Genomic DNA, 26499 nt, shown 5'->3' on the forward strand with positions numbered 1-26499 from the left:
GGGTTGGCCTGGCATGTTTGGCCCTTGGTCAATCCACACTGGCTGCTCCCAGCCACATTCTTCTCCAATGTGCTCCCAGCTGGTGCAGAGGGAGAGGAAACCACCCTGACTGATCCCTGCTCTGCAGGCAGCAGCCAGGGATGTACTACCTGGCCAAGAAGCACAGATTAACACTGTACATGTTTTCTCTTGCCTGTTGGGAGTATCACACATGGTATGTCAGTGGAGATCTGTGGTTATCTGAGTTGAGGGAGCTTAGGAGACTAAAGACAAAAGCAAGGAGGAAACCAGACTTGATAATTCCACTTTCAGGGAACCTGTTTTTCATGGTCTGTATGCACAGAGACTTGAAGTTCATGTTATTCAAAACCATGCAATGCTCATTCATGCTTGCCTTGTTTTGCATGTGAAAATCCAGGCTTGCATGGAACCTTGATTTAATTATCCTTGTAATGCCCCACCCCCTATGTACCAGCACTCCGAAATATCTCCTAATAGCAGTAAAGGTGCTTCTGACAAAAATCATACAACCACCTTAGGAGACAAATAATTGGGGGTTTTCCGTTTATTCATTTTCCATCATTTTACATAGAATCACAGAAGCACAGAATGTCAGGGATTGGAAGGGACCTCAAAAGATCATCCAGTCCAATCCCCCTGCCAGAGAAGGAACACCCAGATGAGGTGACACAGGAAGGTGTCCAGACGGGTTTTGAATGTCTCCAGAGAAGGAGACTCCACAACCCCCCTGGGCAGCCTGTTCCAGTGTCTGTCACCCTCACTGAGAAGAAGTTTCTTCTTAAATTTAAGTGGAACCTTTTGTGTTCCAGTTCAAACCCATTACCCCTTGTCCTATCATTGGTTGTCACCGAGAAGAGCCTGGCTCCGTCCTGGTGACACTCACCCTTTATATATCTGTAAACATTAATGAGGTCACCCCTCAGTCTCCTCTTCTCCAAGCTAAAGAGACTCAGGTCCCTCAGCCTTTCCTCATAAGGGAGATGAAATTACTTTGTTGTTACATTTTCTAGAGAAGAATACCATGATCCCCCTTTCCTCCTCACCGTACATTACACCACTGACAAGGGCCACTTGCCGTATCTTGCCCACTGGCCCTAGTAGCACCATCATCTCTGTAACGTGGGTGCGTGCCTGGTCTGTGCTGGGACAGCGGAATGGGGTGCTGGGTGTCAGTACACATGAACAGGGTCCCTACTCTGTCCTTCCCTTTAAATACTGTGGGAAATCCTAGAAACAGCGAGGAGGAATATTAAATTATGGTGTGATTGGGTTTTGCCTTTTTTTTTGGTGGTGGGTTTGGTTTTGTGTTTGTTTCAGTTACGTCAATCTCTATCTGTACACAAGCTGATACAGGTGGTAACAATTAATAAGCTTCAGACAAATATGTTTGTTTGTTTGTTTTTAAGTTCCAGACCAGCTGTTCATCTGCCGGCTGAATTGTATCCTAAAACACAGTTAACTTGTTGCTTAGGGGAGAATCACGGTTTGGCCCGCACAGCGCCCATAGAGAAGGGAAAGAAAACCTCTGAGGACATGAGAACGCTGGGTCCAGCACACCCTGAGAAAAGGGCTCTGCGGGTCATCCCGCACCCTCACACCAGCTTCGCTCTGTTTCCCCAGCTCTCTGGAGCTGCACGGAGACAGACCCTGGAACTGCGCTGGGACCCAGGGAGCGCTGCCTTCTCCCCTCCGCGGCCGCAGCCCCGCGGGCACCCGGGGCTCCGGACGCCCCGTATTCCGCAGCGCAGCCGAAGCGCCGCCGGGCCCGGCCCGCAGCGACTGCCCCCCCTACCCCGGCACTGCCCAGGCCCGGCGGGCCGCCCCGCGGGGCGGGGAGCGGGCGGCGGCTGCCTCGGGGAGCGGGCGGGGGCCGCGCAGGCCCGGAGGAGGCCCCGGCCCCCCGCTCCGAGCGGGCGCGGCCAGCGGGGCCCGGCGGCGGGGCCATGGGGAGCCGCGGGCTGCTGCCGCTGCTGCTGGGCGCCGCGTTGCCGCTGCTGCGGCCGGCGGAGGCGGCGGAGCCCGTCAGCGCCGAGCGGAGCCTGGTGTGGGGCCCCGGGCTGGACGCGGGGCTCACGCTGCCCGTGCGGTACTTCTACATCCAGGCGGTCAGCCCGGACGGACGGAACTTCTCCCGCTCCCCGCCAGGTACGTGCGTGTGCCCGCGGGATGGAGACTGCCCGCGGCTGCCGCTTCCCCGGAGGTGCTGGTCGGAGCTGCCCAGCCCTTCCCCGCCCTTCCCTTTTCCCTCTTCCCTTTCCATCTTCCTTTCTCCTTCCTTCTTCCCCTTCCTCTCTTCCTCTTTCCCTCTTCCTCTCCTTCACCCGTCCCGAGCGCTTCCCTGTGCCGCTTCGGCCACTGGCTGCCCCCCGGCCCCGCTCAGCATCCCGCCCGCTCCCGCATGGCCCGGGACACGCAGGTCCGGCGGTGAGCGGCGCACATGGTCAGACCCGCCTGCGCCGGGAGCCTCCTTCCGTACAGCTCTGCCCCTCACCCACCGCCTCCTCTAAACACTGTGTGCTTTACAGCAACAACCAACAAGCTCAAAACAAGCCAGTGCTGGCCAGAGCTAGTGGATGGAAATAAATCCCAGCACCCTGCTCACAAGCGCTAACATGGTTATCTTTAATGTTGCACACACACCGGTTGCTTTATGTTTTTGTCTCGGTAAGCACGGCACTCTGGGCTCCGTTATCCTACTGTTGCTCCGCTAGGAAGGAGTGATTTTCATCTCTGGTTTGCCCAGCACAAGCACAAAATCTCCCATGACACTTCTGAGGGGGGAGCTGGGGTTTGGTCCTGCAGTCCAGCAGTTATGTGCCAGTCGGCTGTTTTTAACTGCAAGTTAATTCCACATGTTCTCTCTATATTAATGGTTTTAATTTAGACTAAAAAGAACTTTTGCATCGTGGATTCCATAATGAAGATAACCCTGACGTCAATGCCCAGTGGAAATCCGGTGTTGCTAGTTTATACAGGGTAGAGTTGGGTATTTTGCTCTGGATTATTTACTATTCACATAGATGGTGCTGAGAAGATATCTACCAAGTATGCACAGCTTCTGTGTGCTGTGATGAGAAGACTGCTGCTTGTGAAATGAAAGAATAGACATGTATTACACAGGTTCTATCTTCAGGTCTGAACTTTCTGCAGCTGCCGTTGCAACTTGGTGCTGGGCTGCAGCGCAGCTTTGTCATTGCACTGGAGAATGCGACTACATGCTCACTGATTTCAGCCGTGCAGGGAGAGCCTTGCGTTCAAACAGCAGGTTGCTGAAGATAGAAAGGTGTGAAACTCAATTCAGTCCTGACACTAGTTTAAGTCTTACAAGCTACACTGATAGGATGCAGGTACTGAGAACCTAGTTCTGACCTCAGTGTGTTTATATATGTCTGTATTTATATTAATAAATTCAATGTCTTTGGGAGTGTTTCCAGGTCCTCCTGCCTTCTGGCACAGAGCAGTCTCCATTCATACCGTGATGTTCTGTAGCCTCCAAACCGAGGCCTTTCATAGGTGCTGCTGACAGGGAAGAGCTGTTGGCTTGGCCCGTGTCAGCTGCTGAGCCGTGCCCAGAGTTATTCAGGAGAGTGCCAAAGGTGCTTTAAGAATTTAGCAGTACAGTTGATCATATTCCAGTGTATGAGCCCGTTTAATGTACTCATAGAGACACGGGCTATAGATGTCAGTTTTCAAATTATTCTAAATGTTCAAATTCTGTTGGTAAAATGTCAGTAAGAATTACTGTTAATAATATTTATTAAGGCACTACTTTTGATATAAGCTAAATACATCTCAGAATATCCCTGCTGGGATAGCTAAATAAATCCACCTTGTCACCTCCATTGCACAAACAAGAATACTACGATCAGAGCAGTTAAGGCTTCCCATTTGTAAAACTTGTCCTAATCTATTAATAAATTCTGGTGTGTGTGGATTAGAATTTCAGCCAAGTAGGACAGTACTTATTGATATCCAGCATGAAACTTATATAGGATAGTTGGTAGATTTTCAATACAGATGAGTTTTCTGAGTGTCAAGTCTAATCACCAGAATTAATGTACACCATTGTATACCACTCTACACTTCAGACCTCCAGGCTGTAACTCTTTGACTCATCTTTTTAGGAAGAAGTCAAATGATGTAGAGTTCAGTCTCACTAGAATAAGTATTCCAAAGGTTAAAAAAATCACTGCTGAAAATGCAGAACTTACTTTTAATATAAAACTTCATGATGTTTTCTTTGGATGCTTGCATCCCTTTATCCTTCATTTCTGATAAGTTTTCCCCCATGTTTAACCACTGCCCACCATGTCTCTATGTACAATTGACCATGACAATGTCATCTGTTAAGTGTTTTTCAGATCATCTACATACTTTGCTGACAAATATTTTCAAGGCCTCCCAGGTATTCCAGCAGGCTTTACCAGATACTTCCCAGGAGAAGTGTCACACTCCTCCCAGCACTCCGTTCAGTGTAGCTAAGCCGAGCGTATCTCAGCCATGCTCACCTTGCTGCCAGCAGCACTGCAGGACCTCCTTTTAGGTCTTCTCTGGACCATGATGCCTGGGCTTTTCTGATGGTTACAGACAACATCCCACCACAACCCTGTCCCTTTGTCCCCTCACGTCTGACTCTGTTACAGCAGATGCTGCTCAAAGGAGCCCGTTTTGCTGAGTAAATCTCTTTTGTTCAACTGCCTCTTTAGTGACTATCACACCAGTTTCTGTCTGCAAAAGGAACCAGCAATGATTTCGAGAAACAGTTGAGGAAAAAAACTTGTTTTCTGATCTTTTCGTTTCTCTTTGCAATGTTAGAAATGGGGTGACCAGGTGTTTTGTTCTTCTCTAGCAGTTTGCATGAATCAATACCTTGTTGCCTTTTCTCCCTTTCCATCCCTGCATTTCTTCACTTTTTCGTCCATGCATGGAATACCTCTTTTGCAAACCATACAAGAGAAAAAAAATCCCTGCATAAAGCAAGTTTCATCATCTCGGTTTCTTAAAATTATCCTCTTTTGACTGTGTCTGTATTTTAGTCTCTCTTCAGGATTGGAATATTATTTTTTACTTAAAATGCTGTCCCAGAGAGGTTTTCAGGTAGAACAAAAGTACTAGTGGTGACAGTTCAACAAGGACACATTTTTCTTTTACAATTTCTTTGGATTGAGAGAAACAGAAAAACATGAGTGAAAGTACCATGCTCACCTTCCTCCAATTTGAAAAAAAGAAGTCAGCAAAGAGCTGTTAAATACTGCGGTAGTACTTAGAGACCTTGGCCCCATTATGCAATGAACGTTGAAAATCATAAACAAAAATCCTGTTGCCTCCAGTGAATGATTTGTACTTGCAGTAAATATTCGGTCTCCCTTTTCTTCCCTTCCCTTTCAGTGGAGTTTACTTTTTCTCAGAAAGTTTTGTTACCAGGTCACTCTTCCCTCATCAGATGCTTCCTGCATCCAAACTGCCACCAACTAAAACATCTTTGAGTAAATCTGGAGCTCCTCATGTCTCTAGAGGGGTAACTACACAACCAGCGTGGAACAGAGACCCACTTAGTTATTTCCTGCAGCTGAGGACAAGGAGAACAAATTCAGTAGTATTTAACTTGTGGTTTCTCAGTATTCACTCATTTTTATGATAACTGAAAAAATTTTTCTCTGGTAGGAAAGCTCTAGAGCCAGTTACATTGTTTTGTAAAATGGATAGAAAGAGACAAATACATAATATCAACAGGAAACTATTTTCTCTGCGGTCCTACCTCATGACATGCTCTGGATTCCAAGGCTGCTTCATCCAAATACTGCTCTGTGATAGTCATAGGGAGAGGACAGTTGGCTTTGTCGGCTGCTTTTAAGCCAATTGGAAGAGTTGGTTGTGACCGGCAGTAACATTTTGAGACAGAGATGTTCATTCCTCCGGGAGAGTCATTCATGGAATCCATTGCCAAATTCAAAAGGAGGGGTCTCACTCCCGCATTAAGACATCTGGCAGGATTTAGCTGAATGAGGAACAGAAATTGTTACTCACCTTTGGAGAAATGTGTCTTTCCTCATATTTGGACTACAGCTCCACACTGTGTTCATGCAAAAGACCATTTATGAGGAAACCAACTGCCTGACATTTTCTTCTCAAGCCTTTCCAAAGACTTACCACAGTCTTAGTGTTTGTGCTGGTACTAGATTCAGACTCTCTGAAGTCTCTTCCCTCTGGTAGAGTGAAAAGCAGATACTTTGGCCATAAAAGTATGGATCATAAAACCAAAAATTAATAAAATGCTGTCCCAACGGTCTTAGACCTGAGTATGTTGTCCTTCTCATTTAATAGAAGTGTTCCCAAATCTTAACCACAGGGCTGAAGCTTTTGCAGTGCCATCCTAGTTGTCATTTGCTCATTTTCTCTGTAATCCAAATCCAGGAGAAGTCTAATTCCATCAGAGTCATTGTGAAGAATGAAAATCTCAATAGTCTTTTTCTTCTGAAGAAGTTCTTTCCCATTGCTTTCCTAGCTTCCTGGATAGTCAAGGCTCGCCTCTCCTTGCTCAAGAATGGTCCACCCCTACCAGCAGGAAATCAAATAAAGATGTCAGGAGGCCTGTAGGGATGAAGAAGGGTCTTCTGACTAAATGGAGGGAGAAGGAAGTGCACAAGAGGTAGAAGCAGGGGAAGGTGACTAAGGAGAAATACAGAGATGCTGTCTGATCAGGCAGGGGTGAGGTTAGGATAGCCAAAGCTCTGCTGGAGTTCAATCTGGTGAGGGCTGTGAAAGGCAACAAGAAAGGATTCTACAAGTACATCAACAGCAAAAGAGATCTAGAGAAAATGTGAGCTTGCTGCTGAATCGGCCAGGGCACCTAGTGACAAATGACACAGAAAAAGGTACTGAAATACCTTCCTTGCCTGAGTTGTTACTGGTAAGACCAGCCTTCAGGAATCCCAGGCCCTTGTGACCAGAGGGGAAGTCTGGCACAAGAAAGACCTACCCTTGGTGGAGGAGAATCAGGTTAGGGAACACTTAAAAATCTGGACATACTTAAGTCTGTGAGGCCTGATGGCATGCACCCACGAGTGCCCAGGGAGCTGCTTAATGTTACTGCGAGATCACTTCTGATTATTTTGGGAAGATTACAATGAATGAGAGAGGTTCCTAAAGACTGGAAGAAGTAATGTGAAATTCAATCTGAGAGTGGTCAAACACTGGAGCAGATTACCCAGAGAGATTGTGGAGTCTCCATTTGTGGAGATACTCAAAACTCAACAGGGCACGGTCCTGGAGATCCTGCTTAGGCTGACTCTTTTGAGTAGGGGCATTGGACTAGATGATCTCAAGAGGTCCCTTCCAAACTCAAAAGTACTACGATTCTCATTACTCTGTGTTTTTCCATCATGTTTCCGTTATCAAGTGTTGCATGGTACAACATGATCTTGCACAGGGTGAAGAAGAGCTGAAGGATATATTTAGAAATAACCCGACTACTCTGAATAGTTCTGGATATCTGACTCATGGACAGTTTTAAAATGGGCTACAGGATTCAGGATGATTCCAGGAGGAGAAAACAAATGGGGAACTATAATTCCTTGTTTCCCATAACTTCCTTTGATGCCTATAATTCTTGTGTTATCAGACAGAAGTTTTCAAACAAGTATCTTCTCTGTAATACATAATAACATATTGGAAAAATAACTTAGGATGTTTTTGATACAAGTACCAGAATGTGCAAATGGGGGATTAAGCAGTCATGGAACACTGAATGCCATTAAAATTATGTGTACACAAATTGTGATTTTTCAAGTCCTTTGCTTGCAGATTTCTAGAAGGGCGAGGCAGTAAGTTCAAAAGTATTCCTCTGTCTTTTCTTTGTTCTTACTATCTTGCAGTTCTCTGCTAGTGACAGTGTGATGCAAGATACCGATTTGGTTTAAAGGTCAATTTATTGTCTGTGATCATACGGCCATTCCTACATTATCAATGTAGTTCTACTTTATGTCATCTTGAAACGTCATCAGTATCTACATGGAAAAAAATATATGAAGGGGGCAAAGCCGTACTTTTCTGCCTCTTCTCTGATAATGACTGCTTGCAGATATACAAAAACAAGTCAAAGAGCTCCCAAATAGGGAGCCAGTCTGAGTCAGTTCTACTCACATAGACCCAAGCTGTAGAGATCCAAAGATGTGATGGTCTTAGATCTAAACCAATATACCCCTCACAGAAATTCTTCTGGAGTTTAAGTCTATTAGCAGTCCTTGAGCTGTCCTTGGACTTGCCCAAGGAAATGTTACACTACATAACAACTGCTATTGTGTCTTCAGCCCACCCCCTAGGCAAGCAGGGAGGTGTCCACTCATCACTCCTCTGAAAAGGAAGTACCGAGTCTCTGGAGCAACCTTAACATTCCTTTACCTCTTGGAAGTCAGAAGTGCACTTTTGGAAACCATTCTAGATGGATACTTAGTCAAACTAGGGCTTCTCATGATAGGTCTGCTGGCTGCCAAAGACAATTTTCTGCATCCCTTAGTCGGTGTGAGTGCTGCTTGCCACACTGGCACTCCAAGAAAGAATGAATGCTTATTTTATTTCCTCAGTATGTTGTCAAACGAGCATATTGTGACTGGCTTCTTGGTATCTTTAGCTGGCATGGCCTTAGAATAGTAAGAAAATGGAGGGCTGATTACAAATAATCTACATTTTATAGTCTTACATTGGAAAACAAAGCAGAAGAGAGGGTGTGTTCAGCCTTGAGAGATTCGTCTGCTCACAACCATTGACCATGTGTTCATTTATAGAGGGATCCACTCTGACAACAGTATCTGGAAGAATCTGATTTACTCAGGGTGACAGTTCTGTCTTTGAATAGATATGACATCTGTTGTCAGGAAATACGCTTCTGAAATCATATGGATTCTGCCTAGTTTAGTCTGGAGACTCATGCACAGTAGTTCACTTGAATCCAATTTCAAGATGCAGTGCTCTAAGAATGACATGATTGATCATTAAATGACTCTTGTAATTATATACCACACTGGTGGCTTATCACTGTCCTATTCATGGATGTAAAGTATGTTAAGATATGGACTGTATAGAGATAACTGTAATATCTCAGTCTTTTAGTGCTGCTGGAACACATCCAGACTGGATTTTTTCAGTTTCATTTCTTTCTGAATATTATAATATCTAGTGGTAACATTAGTTACATTTGTTTGGTTTGCAGTGGTTGGACTATAACATTTTGTGAATAATCTGTCCCCCTCCTTTTTGAAGAATAAAGTTGATGATCACCATTTGTGACAGGAATAAGGGAATATAGCAGATTTATGTTCATGCATATTCATGTTGTCCACAAAATTTTCCATGGCCAGTTAAAAAGTCAGAGTGCATTAACAATGAAATGCTGGTGATCTCTTTAAGCACAGGTCAGACGGATGTCCAGGAAACATTTCTATTACCATTCTCTTATCCCTGCTTTTCCGTAGCTGGGGCTTTAAATGTGCAAGACAGTCAGCTGCAGCCCAAAGGTGAACAGTTTGTATCTGACCCCTGCATGCCTTTCCACCAGCTGGCAAGTATTCTTTTCTCCTGTTATTTTAACTCTACTTTCCTCCCTCTTACTCTAGAGGAAACGATTGTTCCTCAGAGCGGTGACTTGAAAACTTAATATTAAACTAATCTTTGCTTCAAAATACTGTTAGCCTTATCATTTATCATATTTATCACTGATCATACTTAACTTTTAATCTCCATCTACAGGTTTTCCATTTATTAGGTATGTGATGATCAAGAAAATTTGGTAGGATGATCTTCCATCACTGGAAATCAATTTTACCAACTTGGTGTAATAAAAAAATTTCCAGTGCAAAGTTAAATTCAATCCCATGGACATAATCCAATAGAGTTTGCTGTCACCTTTGTTTCATATATGTGATTCTAATAGACTAAAGTGCTTTTATCTGTTTTTATTTTCCTCTTGTCAGGAAAAGCGCAGTTTAAAGTGGCAATTAAAGCACTTTCTCCAAAAGAAGGCACCAGAATTTACACTCCTCGCCCTTTGGATAGAAATGATGGCACATTTCTTATGCGGTATCGGATGTATGGGAGTGTCAGAAAAGGGTTAAAAATTGAGATACTTTATGGTGATCAGCATGTAGCTCAGTCTCCTTATATTCTGAAAGGTAAGGGAAGTTTTTGATTTAATGTAATGTATGATGGTGGCTACAGAAATGCTATGGACTGATTTACAGTTAGAGGAAGAGGTGGGAGATTAGAGGTTGGTTTGCCCTTGTTCATGTGGTCTCCTCACAAACATTCTCCTCATACAGAGAAGTAAGCAGAGACAGTCTCTATACATTGCTAAGCTACAGGACCTAGATGTGTAAGCATGTAGACTATGGCCTCTGACGTTAAGGTGACGTGTCTGGACATCTCTTCCCTCTTGCATAAGCATCTGTATCTCTTCAGATTTGGTAGGAAATAAGAGAGCAAGGGTTGTATTTTTATTGTTTTCAAGCAAGTTTTCACTTTAACATTGTGTTATTTTTATCTAAAGTAGAAAATACTACCTGCAAAAGCAAGGAGTTTGTGCTGTTCCCAACACTTTATGACTCAAGTGTCTGTGATTTCTAAAAATTGTGATCCTTCATAACAACAAATACAGTATTTCTTTATCCAGGCAATATTTAGCTTTCTTTCCATTAGCAAGGTTTAATTCAGTGCAAGTCTATAGTATGGAAGAACTATATAAAAGCAGGGAACACAAGGCAGATTATTCTCTCATTCCAGATCTGCTGCTTTAGGTTCCTTCTCTTGCTCTCAAATGGACAACTCTGTAGCAAGGCAGAAGAAAATATAAATTACTTCTTTGGAGAGTCTTATTTCAGCTCACCACTACTCCTTCTAACCAGAATCTGGTCATGTTGTTGGTGGTGGTTTTCTTGTTGTTGTTGTTTGTTTGTTTTAGTAAAATTTCCTAAACACAAACTTAGAAATGTCTTCAAACTGAAATAAAACTACCCTGAGCCCTCAAGGTAGTGATATGCTTTCTTGTTGCTGGGGCACATTTACCAGCAGCCATGATACTATGACATGACGGAACCTGTTTTGATTAGAAGTCCATGAAGTAAGGGCTTTTTTTTACGCTCTCTAAGACTCTTGTTTATACCTAAGCTCTCTGCATCAAAAGGATAGAAAGAATAGTTGTTTATACGTTAAAGAAAATACCTTATGCAAGAGGTAACGACTACTTTATCCAAGTTCTGGATTAGGCTAAAATTGGAACTCTAATACCAGAGATTTGGTAGCTGTGGGCAATTAGAACAATTCTGAATATTCTGTGTGGTTGACAGGTAGCACAATGATGTAGCTTCATTTTGCAGATTAATTTTACCCTGATAACAAAACCCCTATTATACTGATTTCTGAAAAGAGAATAATGTTGCTGTTTTCTCAATGACACTGCTAAATCCCAGAAATGTTACATGGAGGATGATTTCTGAGGAAAACGGTAGAAAACTGGGAATAAAAAATGCTAGGCCACAGTAAAGTCTACATTTATTTGCCCATGTGCTTGGGGGATTATGATTGATGTAGAATCACAAATATGAACTCTCAATGCCTTGTTTTCTGTAGGACCAGTTTATCATGAATATTGTGACTGTCCTGAAGAAGACCCTGAGATCTGGCAGAACTTTATGTCTTGTCCATCCCAAGAACCTCAGATTACAAAGGACTTCATTTCTTTTCCCACCATTGACCTTCAGCGAATGCTTAAGGAAATCCCAGCAAAGTTCAGTCAAAACAGAGGTGCTATCGTTCATTACACTATTCTCAATAATCATATATACCGTCGTTCCTTAGGGAAGTATACAGACTTCAAAATGTTCTCTGATGAAATGCTCCTGTCACTGGCAAGAAAGGTATTGGTTTTGATCACTTAAGACTGGCAATACTGCATTTGTTGTTGTATCTTCAGATTCATAATTCCTGAAGTAAGATTTGACTTGTTTTTTCATGAAGGTGACAGTGTATCTTTAAGGATGAGGCGATACCCAACGTGTGGGGCTTGAACAGCAATGAAATTGCTAAGAAGGCTGCGCTCCTTTCCCTGCCCTTTGTGAATGTCCCTTTCATATCTGCTTGCAGGGCAGAAACTTGAAATTCGTTCATACCTTAAGCTCAGCTTATATTGTCTTGTAGGTTTATTGATTCTACATGACATAAGAGAACTGAGGAATATAAGTAGGAGTGACAAACAGCTTTTGTCTTTGTCTTATTATCTTCCTTGGGTATACATTTAGGTTCGTCTTCCTGATATGGAGTTTTATCTTAATGTTGGAGATTGGCCAGTTGAGTATCGGAAAGCTAATGATACACCTGGTCCCATACCTGTCATTTCATGGTGTGGCTCGGTGGATTCAAGAGATATCATCCTTCCAACGTATGATGTAACCCACTCAACTCTTGAGACCCTACGTGGTGTTACAAATGATCTCCTTTCTATTCAAGGAAATACAGGTAAATTGGTGATCGTGGATTTCAAAAGAGAATTTGTAAATTCCATCAAAGCAAGTTGCATTCAAATAATGTGTTAAAGTCTCCAGTTCACAACTGCCTTAGGAGGTCTCTTAATACAAGCAGGTTAGTCTTTATGGATTGTGAACACTTCCAACTCTGCTACTAAGCAGGTGTTTAATATGGATTTAGAGCCAAAATTTAAGAAGTTCGGTTTACAATAATGGTGAATTTTAACTTGGAGGTATCCAGAAGATAGCTACTGTGACCTGTCCAAAGAAACGTAAATGTAACTAAAAGGCCTTTCTCCTCAGTGAGGGACTTTAATATGTTTCTTCTAATCAAACAGGAATTGTTTGATTAGAAGTGATTGATGGTGTGATCCAGTGTTCTGTTTACATAAGTATGACGTTGAATCCTGAAAGCAGTAAACTAGTACTACGCTGCAGCCTCTTTCAAACAAGAAAATATTGTCTGTATGAAAAAGTAGCCCAGAGTGGGATCTTCTGAATTGTTTTTCCAGCTTTGAAGGAAGAGTCAGCTTTACCGACAGGTGTCTTCCCCCCACACTAGCATACTCATGAATACTTAGGGATCAGATAAATGGCGTGACCAATACCTAAGGAGTAAAACTTGAGTGAGGAGGTATTGTTATTTGATTAGTTCACAGTTTCTCTTTTCTTTATTAGTATTTAATTAAATTATCAGTTTGAAGCAAGGCATGTTTACTGATTTAGTACAGCTGCTTTTCCCATTAGGACACGATAAGAGCTTACTCCACTTTAGTGGGTCCTTTAATAAAATTTCCAGCAGAAGGTTAAAGAAGGACATATTTGATGCTTTTAAAAGCAGGCAGTAAGCAGAGATGAATACTTTCAGGCTCTTGCTGCGTATCTTCAGGACACATTAGCCATAGCCACTTTTTCCTTTTTAAGTCACCATTAAGTGATTCCTCAAAGACCTACCCAAATTGCTGGGTAACAGAAGTGAATTTTACTAAAGAAATGTTGGTTATTGTGGTAGGCTTTATAGATGGAGCTCTACTTTAATTATTAGTATTTTACTTACATAATTTGATTATAATCCCTTATGTAGCTTTCAAGAGAGTTCAGGTTATTTAAATATAAAATTGTTGAGTGGAAAGGCAATTCTTTGCTTTTCCTTTAATAAGTGACTCAGTTTCTCATCCCAAAATTCAAGCCAGAACTGGGAATTAAACGCCTATGACTAATAAGTGATTATGGACTCAGGTAAAATCATGCCTGTTTTACCATGTCTCTGAGTGTAATGCCACTGTCAAAGCAAGTTCCTTATTTGCACTAAACATATCATGAACATTTCATTACTGTTTGCCTTTATCTTATTACTCAATGCTCATAGGCCCACCGTGGGAAAACAAAACTGAGCAAGCCTTATTTAGAGGTCGAGACAGCCGAGAAGAACGTCTCCATCTTGTCAAGTTATCCAAGGAAAATCCAGAACTACTAGATGCTGGAATAACAGGATATTTCTTCTTCAGAGAAAAAGAAAAAGAGCTGGGAAAGGTTCCACTGATGGGCTTCTTTGACTTCTTTAAGGTAGCAAGCAAATTACAATCTTGGATTAATTTTGCTGTCATGTTCTTACCAACTGAAAATACAAGGCTTAGTTTTGCTCATTCCATTCAACAAACAAAACAATTATGCTACACTGGGAACACTGGTCCATGCGGGGTGGATAGAGCACCTGTCATCAAAGTCATTGTGTGACACAGTTCTGAAGAAAGTCACTGTACTTTTTTCATGGAGTCACTTAGACAGAATTCTTGTTGTATTTTGCTTTGTGTTTTGTTGTTGTTGTGTTTGTTTGGTTTTGTTTGTTTGTATTTTTGGTTGGTTGGTTGGTTTTAATAGATTGAGAAATTCCATTTCTCACCATCTAGTTTTCTTTTATTTGGGGTAAATATAAGATCAATGGACACAGCTTGTGTCTATTGCAAGTACCTTATGGATGTCACAAAGCTGTTGCAGTAACAAGTTAGGAAAATAGACAGGTGTTTTTGTTGCACTTTAACATTCAAATTCCACTGCAACAGAGGTATAAAAAGTAAAGGGGACAGAATCCTGTGAAAAGCAATTATAATTTACAGCAATGCAAATCCTGTTCCAGAGGTTAATATATGAGAAACACTCTTAACAGCCAAGAGCATCTGCCAGAGTGCTACATTCATGGTTACTTCGAGTATAATGTCTCAGATTATTTTATATTTATTTTATATGTTTCAGATTATTCTACATAATAATACAACTTCAAGTTAGAGTAAATGTGCTCTTTTTGAATTTAAGTATAGGTTAGTTTTATTTCCTTCCCAGCTCTACCCCTTGCTCTATCCCAGGGCACTTTAATGGAATACCCACTAGGCAGTTAATGGGATGCGCAGGTTCCCGATTGTCAGTCTTGCCTTGAAAACAGATCCTTTTGCCATTTTGTTAGCCAGAACACCATGAAGCTACACCCGCTTAACACTAAAACAGGTTTGAAGATGAGAATTAATAAACACAGTTATGTCTTGTCTGTGAAAATAATATTTTATACAGTCAGTGTTCTGATTCCAAGTGTTTCACCTTTTTTTTCCTCTATTTTCATATTGTAGTACAAATACCAAGTGAATGTAGACGGGACTGTAGCAGCTTACAGGTTTCCTTACCTCTTGCTGGGGGACAGCCTAGTATTGAAGCAAGATTCCCAGTACTATGAACACTTTTATATTGGATTAAAACCATGGAAACATTATGTTCCAGTTAAGAGAAACTTAGAGGACTTGCTAGAGAAAATAAAATGGGCTAAGGTATGTTCCATTACTAATTCAAGTTCAAAGTGATAAAAGAACATGTAGACAACTTAATACTCTCTTGTCTTTGTATTTCCACACATATATTTTGCATGAGCTCTATGGAGATCCTGGGATAAAGGAAGTACATTTTGTTGTTAGTATAAGACGGGAAGGCCTTCATTCAAGTAACCATCTCTGTTCAGGGAAATACTTAAGAATTCATTTTAGGTGTGTGCAGAAGTGTTCCATGAGTCAGAGCCTTAGCATACTGCCTAATGAAGGTAATTTTCAAAGAAACACCCAGAATCCTAAATGCTACTTAAATTAATTCTACCGCTTTTTTTTAGGTCCTGACTACAACAGAAGTCATTGCATGTTCTGTTTGAATGTACAAAAAATCGCTGCTCTCTTAACATGCTCAGAATAAGAGGCTGGAATTCTGTAGCCAAACAAACTGATACAATTGTGTGATTGAAAACACCATTTGTGCTTTGAGTTTAGCTATTCGGTGAAAAAACATAGAAGTTTCTGTTCTGAGAGTACTGTAGTTCTTTATAAAGAATCAGATGAGAATATGAAAAGCTTTGAAATGTAGACCTAAACCACTTGAAACTAAGTACATGAATTCAAGCAGAGTTGTTTTTAAAAGGAAGACATTTAATTGTGTTGCATAGGAGAGGACAATAGCTGCAGCTTTGTCTTCTGTAAAACTAAGTATGTGTGGGAGATGTCAGACATTATTTTGAAGAGGCTTGTGGACTGGACAAAACACTAGAGCAGTAATAAACTGAGTTTTCAAAATTGTACGATTATCCCTGAAAGTTGTTACTGATAGCCCTAAGGTACCAGTTGTGACCATAAAAGCAATCCAGTATTTTTAAAAAATTTGCAATTTAAAGTGTGCCATTGCAGTCTACCAGTAATTGCACATAAAGTTGCAGATTTGAATGGCTCCTTTAATAAAACTTCTAATGCCAGCCAGGCTTTGAGTAACTTGCCGATTACTCTATTGGTCATTTGTTTTGTCTCAATTTTCCAGGAAAATAATGAAGAAGCAAGAAAAATTGCTAAAGAAGGACAACTAGTGGCAAGAGAATTACTTCAGCCTCACAGGCTTTACTGCTACTATTATAAAGTGCTCCAGGTTAGTACAATAGATCACTTTATTTCTTTACCTCGGTTGCTACCAATGCTACAAATTTCATATTCAGTCCTTACTTAACAGCAATAGCAGACAGGGTTCGTATTATTCACAGGACATCAGTGTGAGGAGCTTTGCTAAAACTTGCTTCATTGTTGAAGAGGCAACCTCACAAAATAGTTGTTTTACAGATCAGATATAATTTTTTTTGCCCCCATCACCATGGTCAGACCTGTTTTCAGTGTCACTTGGTGTGTGGTTTCTAATAGATAATCTGTCCACAACCTTATTCCTTTTTCCTTTCGTACTTATCCCCTCATGTGCCACTCTGCTGCATTACAAAACAATGAATACATGGTAAAGAAATTCCAGAAATATGGCCGGTAGGGTGGTAAGGGATGAAGCACGCTAGATAGTCATTGCTTCCCTAGGAGATGCAAATCTCTAGTGAAAGAAGTTTCTGTTCTCTGAAAGTACTAGATTATTTTTCCTGGTTTGCTGTGCAGAGTTAGACCTCGGCTTCAGCAGCTTGATATGACATTTGGTACCAAAATGACAGCATTATCTGCATGAAGTGGTTAGGGGCACAAATAATGACAACATTCAAATCACCATTAGTAGTAGGGCAGGGGAAGACATTAAAGGAGGTTTTCAGAGGCAGTGTAGCCTATTAGCTGGTTTGTTACAAAGACACCTTGTAAACAGGTTGTAAACAATGACATAAGGAGCCTGGATAAAGGCAAGTTTGTGAGTGGAAGGGAGGAGGAAAATTCTGTTTCATGAATTACACGTTGGTGCTTATAGCTTTCTTAAATGTTGTTTACATATTTCAGAAATATGCCAAACGCCAAGCCAGCAAACCTGAAATACGGGATGGAATGGAACTCGTACCTCAGCCTGATGACAGAGACTCAGTCTGCAGTTGCCACAGGAAAAAGCCTTTAAGGGAAGATCTATAACTGTACCAGATGGAGAAAATCACCCACTTGCAATGCAAGAATTTAAATAGGAATTAAGCTGTGAAATCTAAGACATTTATGCACTAGCAAACATTTTTAGTTATGTATTCTTCTTGTATTTACATAGCCTTTTTCACACTGACTCTGAGCTACAACGTTGGTTCCCACAATGTTGTCTCCATGACCACCACCAGACAGATCCCGAGCCCGCACTGGGGAGCATCCGGGGGATCTGTTTGATGATCTGCGCCAGCAGCAAGAACAGCACGGTGCTGCTCGTGTTCCAGCTGGGACCTGCTTACCAACGTTTTATGAGGAACGAGTCATCCACAGAAGATCTTCCATGAGTCAGTGCAAGTTATTCTAAAGGAGCATTTGCAACGTACTAAAACAGTGTTACAATTTCTTCATAAAGTTTACCTCAGTGTTAATTGTTTCTTGTATACAAAACAATTTTATAACTAGACAAAGAAAATGAATATTTGAGATTTATAGATATAAAATCTGGTGTTACTTTGAAATTATTTTGTGGTCTGTGACAGATAAATATTATATCATGTTCTTTATTCTGTTATCAATTTCAGAGGAAAATGGAGAGAAGGGGAAGAGATCAGAATAATATTTTTATAAGCACCATGGCTGTGAATCACCAAAATTAAATGCTGCTTTAAAGCAGACTGTGTAGCTATCACAGTCACACTGCTTTGAGTGCCAAGACACCACCCTGAAGACCTGTTCCCTGCCACTGGCTGTGTCTGTAAATGTAGGCCCAGATCCACAGAAGGGCTTAGGAACATCACGTGAGGCCAGGTGACACACCTGGTGTCTTGGTTCAGCAACACAGTCTACAATATTCTGGGCTACTTGAGTATTCACATATCTGAGATTTGTTAGTAGATTTTTAAACCACTTAGAACTCCCATGTAGAGCTAAGCATGGCACCATCTTTTTCACTTGGGTTCATGAACTACTTTTTCCTGTGCCTAAGTCCCCAGAGGGATCTTATCCATTTTCTGGATTTAGATCACACCTTACTCTATACTGAAGTCAGAGAGCAGATCAGACTTCATTGTTTTGGTTCAAACATATGACAGAAAAACCTCTGCTGTGCTTTCTGTTTAACAATCTCAGGATTAGTAGACCGCATTAAGCACTTGGGAAACCAGTTGTCCTCCTTGGTTTGATTCAAAGCTGTATTTCCAGAGAGTGCCTAAGCTCCAAACTGGAGAGGACATCTTCAGGTCTTCCACTAAAGGTGTGCAGCCATGAAGGTGACAATACAAAATCCACAGGACCAGAAGGAGGAGGTCATACCACTGCAATAAAATGTGCCTTTGGTTGGGACGGAGTAAAAATCCCATTCCTGGATGTGGCTCCCAATACCTCTGCTGATTTTTACCCAAGTTTGTCCACTTTGAAGTGCATAACCAGCCCTGGAAGGAAACACCAATGCCAATACTAAGACCAATGCCCATAAGCACCGTTTTCTGTCCTCTGCATTTTCGTCCTGGTTAATGTTGCCTGCTCAAGCAGCTTCCTGCTCAGCTACACTCAGACAATGTCTTCATGGATACCAAATTCTCCTTGTGCAAAAAGGAATGGAAATGTCTGAAGATTGTGGACTTGTCTGATTGCTTAGGTGCTCGAAGTTTAGTGCTCTACACTTTGTGCAGTCTTCATTCTTTGTTCTGCAGTGCAAGTTACTCTCATAAAAAACATAACCCAAAATTTTTGCACTAGAACGGGAAGAAAGACTAGATTTTTTCATTATGCTAAATGTGGAAAGAACTTCAGGTTTCTAAAGAGGGTAATGCAACTGTCCATTAGTCATTTATTACATTATGCCAGTTGAGAAGAAACCTGCAGCATGTTGCTCTACCCATCATCTTCTTTATTCTGGTTTGAACATTAATATATGCAGTGGTTGTATATTTATTTAGCATGACAATCAGTCCTAGGGCTTCAGGCTACAAATACATGTTCAGCTTCTCCAACATAAAATTTTCTACATCAAAATTCAGGAACAGGGCTCCATTGCAGAAGCTGACACTTAAAACTGAGTATGTGCTCCTCTCTCCTTTTCTGCATACAGTCATTTTTACTGTATGATATGGTCTTATTTGGTGATATTTTCCATTAGACCATATGCGTTTTATATTCACTAGTATTTATGGAAATGGTGTGCTCAGTAAAGACAATTAGCATTACCAGATGGTTGAAGCAATGAAGTTTTCCACCTCTCACACATATATTTCAAACCAAAAGTCCAAAAATTATGTGTTTATATTTAAAAAAATAGGAGGGAATGAGGAGTCATGACGCACACGTTAGGTTTCTTTGGAAATACCTGTGTAGGAAAACTTGCCTGGCTTGAAACAGAAGTCTTTCAAACTGGAAGAAGAATCAGATAAAATGCAAATGGTCATGAATAGAAATAAATGTCATCCCTCCTTTCTTCCCTCATAAAAAGGAAAAAAAAAAATGCCTCGTCTCAGTTCTCTGCAAAAAAAAACCCCTTCTTGGTTTTGTAATAAGCGTCCCTTCAAAGTGAAGAATAGTTTGTCACAGAATGCCTTACAGATGCTTTTATAGCTTAGAGGCAAGGAATATCCTGAAAAATATGAATACGTTCATCTTCCTGCCAAAATTTAAAAAAGCTAGACACAGTAGAACTTTCATTAAAAGCGCTTAGTCATTTCAGAAAATCTGGTTCAATTTATAACTACAGATCTTCCAAAGATAAAACAAGGTAAGGCAAAGCCTCTCTTCTTTCCCTTGGTGGTACTATATGCAATTTAGACTGTAATGAAGAGCAATCGTAACAGTTGCCCCTGCAGGGCAGAAAACATGTCAGATCTATTTTAATTTGATGACAGGATGATACTCATTGGTCTGGTGTGTTACAGGAATTGCTAAATATTTGGTAAAACCTGTTTGTACAAGTAAAGTGTAATACACACATTGCACAGTATTTTAAAGCAACATACATAAACCTGAGTTTCTATTATTCTAGAGGAGTTCTTGAACAGCAACTGAATAAATCTCTTCTACACCTAATAGTTGGTGGTAATAGTTACCATACCACAGTACTGAATTTTGCTACAGTAATTTCAACTTTTAATGTGCAACATAGGATTTAATATAGAGAGTAAAAGCTGTCCTGTTTTCATCACTGGTAGTCATTTTTAATACACTGTAGAACTTATCACTGATGGCTGAGACAGGTTTATTTGTTTGAAATAAGATGCCTTAAAGTCCAGTGCCAGTGTTTTCAAGCATAGTCATAAGTGGTCTGACTTTGAAAAATGTTGGTTGTGCATACCCTCTATTTGAGATTCCTTATTTTCAGATCTCTTTAACCTTAACGACAGTTTCATACAGTGAACACTCCAGAAAATGAGTCATTTAATGTCATATATATGTCCTAACGTATTTGGGCACCCACATTTGAAAATGCTCACCCAACCTCAAGTTCATCTTGAAATGAGAGACTAGTAAATCATGAGCTGTTGAACATAAAGGAGATATAAATTTAGTGCCTTTTTAGACTATATTTTTTTGAGATTTACCTCAAGATAACTAGCATACTAATTTCATGACAGTATTGTGCCAGGTCCGCCTTGTAGATTCATAATTAAAAAAACCCTATAATCAAAGCTTACCTGATGGAATGTTAGATTCAAGCATCCATCCTGGGAAGCATACGCCCGACATTTATTACATTAGAAATTAAATTATTTAGTTAAAGAGCTGACAGGGAAAACATACATCACCTGTTTGAGCACGTTTGAGAAGCTTGCAAAGAAATGATAATAAGGAAAAGACGCATTACATAAACCTAGGATACTATCAGCTCCTTTACCACTTCGGTTTTTCAAAAGCGTTCTCTGTAAGAGCAGTGATGAATGCAAGATTGTTCACAGGATTTAACCACCAGAATCTTCTTGTCTGTGAATACTTTTATAGCATTTTAATGAGGCTATATGAGTACTAATGCTTGGCTTTTGAGTTGTTAATAATGTAAGAAAATCTATACCACAGAGAGTTATGGCACTAATTTTGTATTTTACTGTAAGAATAAGGGAAAAAGGATTATTTTGCATGTCTGTTTGAAGACATTTGAGACACCTGTAGCACATATCTTAATCGAGTCCCATCAGGTGAGTGGTGATAAGCAAGAGGTGTATTAGCAAGAGTGTGGCCAGCAGGTCAAGGGAGATGTTTCTTCACTTCTTTTTGGCAGTTGTGAGAGTGCAATGGGAGAACTGTATTCAATTTTGGACTCCCCCATACAAGCAATACATTGACATAGTGGAAAAGATCCAGCCAAGGAACACTGAGGTGATAAAGGGCTTGGGGCACGTGAAGTATGAGAAGCTGAGTGAGCAGGGTTACGTCAGCCTTGAAAGGGTGTAGAAAAGATGAAGCCGGACTTCTCCAAGGTACACAGCAGAAGGCCTACAAACCATAGACACAAGCTGCAGAATGGGAAATTCCAATTAGATAGGGGAAAAAAAAATCTTCACACTGATATCCCCAAGGAGATGAAGTTTGGCCTACATGACCTCCAAATGTTTATTATTCTATGAACTACATTTCAGTCACACAATCAGCATTTATCTAGTCACACAGCAGGAGGGTAAAAACAGCCAGCTCTTGAGTGTCTCCAAGAGACAATGTAGCCTTTCTAGGCTGATGCTTTTGACACTATTTATGTTTATGTTTCCCTTGATAATATTGACTAAGGTTTGCAGGTATTTTAATGTTGGCTTACAAGGCCATAAAATTATATATGATATATTATTACTATGTATTATCATAATATACCATAGTCATGCAGTGCACAGAGGATTTGACAAAAACAGATACATTGATTTAGTATTATGTGCTTGGACTGACTGAAAGTGCAAGACCTGCTCTTTCAAGAAACTGAATATATGCTTTACATGTGTGAGACAATTACAAAATATTTTGAGTTATAAACAGTGAAAATAATTAATTTTAAGCAGCCAGTGAGAATATTAATGTATTTTATAAGTTATATTTCAACACCAGCATACTCTGTAGGCCACTAGTGAGTGAGCACGACTTATTCCCACCCCACTCCCAACACTAAAAGAATCAGTTGGGATCTATCTGTATCACAGATTTGCAGTGTAGCATTGAGACACCCAAGACAGCTCAGCAGAACACTAGAGGAGCCCACCTGAAATAGGACAGAGCTTCACATGGTTACCTTCTTGCTGAGAACCCATGCAATACATTACTCTGGATGGAACCCATCTAAAAGCCTATCAATTCAAACTATAGCTTACGTGACACAGAGAAGTTGTTTAGGAGTAGCAGATGTTGTTGTTTACTTTTGGATCAACAGAAACCACACATCAGCTACTCTTCTTCTTCCAAAATATCCAGCCAAGCTGTTACAGCACTCCAACTGCAGATACGCCACCTTCTGCCTGACAGCCAGCTTAAACCAAAATGGTTGCTCCCAAGGTCGCATCCTACAGCTCCAACACCTGATTTCATCTTGTGTGTTACTCTTACCAAACTTTTCACTGTCTCAAAAGAAAGGGATTTTAGTATTTTATTAGTTGTAACGTGGAAATCTGCAGAGTGAAAATGGTTTAGAGTGAAAATATGTTTCGCCTCCAAGTGATTATACTTTTGCTCCAATGCTCAAAACCATCAGCTGTTACCTCAGAAGAAATTAATTTTGTCAGTACAGTTCATTTCATTTAATTGATTTTTTACAGGTGCAAAAAATAATATCCCAAACTAAACAAAAAACCACTCTGCTTGTAAAAAATGTTACTCTTTAAAGGAAAGACGGCTGTTACAGACACTTTGGTATATCCTTTGTAGTGAAGGCAAAGCATGAAGTGGACTTTATAAGCAAAATAAGTTTAAAGGGATAGTTTAGGAATAATCTATGTGGTATTACTATACACTAACAGTGAAGTCCGAGATCAGATCATTCACAACAGTGAAATTAAGAGTCAGGGTTATACAATAAGATTTTATACAATAAGATTTTATCCAATAAGATACAGAAAAATCAGGGAAACATCAAATCTCTGACCTACCCACTGAAGCAGAATCCTATACAGAGATTGAACTCACTCTGACAGATGTCCTTAAGATAGTTTACTTCACTGTTTGGAAAGGTGAGTTATGTAGAAAATGTCAGGAACGTATGTTGCTGACAGAAGCTGCACCTCTGCCAACAATCTCTGCTTTCTTCTGCCCTATGAACAAAGCTACTTCAATGTGGACTAATCCCCGCTGACCAACCTCATTCCATCTTATTGATAGACTTTGGCATTTCCGCTACTCCCTGAAAGATTCACTTGTGTCTGTAACGTAATCACCAGTCACACTGATCCAAAACTTCCTGTAACTGACCTGACAAGTAGGTGTAAATTTGAAATACCTGATTAATGATAATTATATTTTCACTCTTAAAAAAAAAAAAGGGCATTTAAAGGTGATACAGATCATATAGATAAGACTTCATATCATAAGTATTTGGCAATACTTAAATGCAAGTAGTACATATATAAGATGCAGAATAATTCTGAGCACTTCTTGTGAAATAGTTCCTAAATTCTGATTACTTGCAGGAAAATACATTTTCTTGTGATAAAGTGTTGTGTCAAATACAAAATACAACTTTTTCCTGACTATTAATAATACTATTTGTGTAGTGAATCATTCACTGGAATTAAGACCATGGCTGTTGCTATTTACTCTTTTGCAAGACAATATGTTTCACTCATCACAGTTCCATTCCAGCCACAGAAACACATGCTAGCAATTGGATCTTTTATTTCAAAAGGAACAGAGAGACAGGAAAATGGGCTTTTCCCTGTAAAACTCAAAACAGGCCACCTGTGCGCTGGAATGTGAATGAGGTCTCCTCTAGGGACAGTTACTGTCATACACCTGCTCACAAACCAAATGAAATGAAATCTTGAGGAATTCCTTCATGAACACACAGCGCTAAGTACCATTAGCAAATAAATCCAAGCATTTACTTCAATCTGATGACTGAACTGCCCTCATAAGCAATAGCTAATTTCTCCATTCCAGTTGCAAGACAGGATCACTCCAAAGCGAAAAAATTCCTCTGCTCCTAAGTTATCACTTTCAACCTTCTCAAGCAACCATGGTCCACTATCAAATGTGTTTGCTATATTAATTTAAGTTACACCCTGCTTTGATGACACGCACTAATGTGTAATAGTTGTCAAACTGGATCTGCTAAGTAGGTTACTAGGTGCAGTTGTCATCAGTTCCTTGATGCATTATCTTGTTAAGGAACCCATCTTAAAATCACTTCTGATGAGGAATACAAATGATATTCACATAGAAAGGCCAAATTCTGGTCCCATTAGAGTAAATAGCACAGGATTTTTGCTGAGTGCATTTATGTTTGTAACAAAAAAACAAGGTCTAGAAGGTTACCTGCAATGAAAAAAATAAGTGAAGGAAAAACACCTACTGTTCATAGGCAAATGAAAAATCAGCTTGAATATCTTTGGGCTTGAGACACAGGACAACTTTTAAGACTACCAAAGCAATTTGATATTTCTAGGGACTTGATAAATTGACAAGTTGTCCTCTAAATAATTTTCCTTGAGTCACTCCACCATTGGTCAAGACTAGGCAAAAACCTACAGCAAGTAAGGAATGATATGCAAAATTGGCAGAGTTATGGAGAACAAACCTTTATTGCTTGCCGGTTATGTTTATTTCTTATTTTTATGCCATCAAGTGCAACTTTAACAATCTATGCCCAAATACAAAGAGCCCAATGAACCTGGCTGATAAACAATGTCATTTTCAGGGCAACAGGAGCAACATAAACTCTCACTGAGCTCATAAAATTGGCGCTTGAAAATTACACTACATAAGATTGTAGTCTCCTATACGTTTCCAAGAAAAAATGGTCTATTCCTAAGGAATTCTCAATTCTATAGAAAAAAAGGAAACATGTAATGATACTCATCACTTAAGTAACTCAACATAGCTCCGTGGGCCCGTGATGCTTCAGGTCATCAAGGAAGAGATGCAACATATAAATGGGCTTGTGATCAAGGGGTGGACTTGAGTGTGGACATTATTGCGCAGGTTGTTGGTCAATTCTGGTCATCTGTTCTGTCCACCCTTCCCTGCAGCACATCCCTCTCACTTATGGAACGTACAAAATGGATCAGCAACGTTGGATGCCACAGCAGTAAGTTTAAACCTGGGCCTGAGTACCATTGCTGCCATTATCAGCTTCAGCAAACAGCGTCTGGAAAACATGCAGCCAACTTCAGAAAAGTGCAGTTACTTAGAAGAACTTAGTTGAAAGGAAAATTCACTACAAGAGAATTTGTCTTGTTTTAACAAAAACCAGGACATTAAGTGGATAAATACAGATGTTTTTCTGGGTCTTCTCACTTGAAATGGTTTGGCTTTTACTGCAAAACTCTGTTACTTAGCCATTTTATTATTGGCGAGGGTTTAGATTGCGGGGTGACAATAAAACCCTGGCAGATGTATTGTTAACCTCCTCTCCCCCCCCATTTCCCCCTTTTGCCCCTCCCTCTCCCCCCTTCCCACTCAGGAGAGGCGATCGGGAGGGAAAGGAGGACAGAGAGAAGAGAGTTGGAAAAATTCAAAATGTTTTACTAATGCTACTAATAAGAATAGAGAAAATAATACAAAATATACAAAACCAATCTTGAAAGTCTCAGCAACTGCAGAGCCGGCACCCGAAGTCCTGGACTGGACTCTGCAGCCAACCGGAGCTGGATTCAGTCTGTCACTAGGCCTCAGTTCGCAGGGACGACTAGCAAGGTCCTCTCCTAATGTCGGCCATAAGCAGAAGGGAAAAGGCAAAAAAAGGGAAAAAGGGATGAGATCCTCATGATCTCCCACTTTTATATGACGTATTCACGTGAATGCAATGTTATACACAGTTGGTCAGTTTCTTGGTCACCGGTTTCTCGTTGCCCCTCTCGCGAGATGTCCATCCATGCTTATCAATAAGTTTGCATTCCATTGCTATGTTTACC

General features: G+C 40.6%; 1 protein-coding gene across 1 annotated transcript; it reads left to right on the forward strand.

The window, feature by feature from the left end:
* Positions 1-1964: 1964 nt before the first annotated feature.
* Positions 1965-17434, forward strand: POGLUT3 (protein O-glucosyltransferase 3; the record flags this gene model as incomplete). The annotated part of the gene is made up of 8 exons (XM_080345083.1): positions 1965-2166; positions 9990-10187; positions 11641-11927; positions 12309-12525; positions 13903-14099; positions 15155-15349; positions 16374-16478; positions 17309-17434. The coding sequence occupies 8 exons, from the start codon at positions 1965-1967 to the stop codon at positions 17432-17434; spliced, it is 1527 nt and encodes a 508-aa protein (XP_080201209.1).
* Positions 17435-26499: the final 9065 nt, after the last annotated feature.

This window comes from Nesoenas mayeri (assembly GCF_963082525.1).
Source record: "Nesoenas mayeri genome assembly, chromosome: 1".
Classification (NCBI taxonomy): Eukaryota; Metazoa; Chordata; class Aves; order Columbiformes; family Columbidae; genus Nesoenas; species Nesoenas mayeri.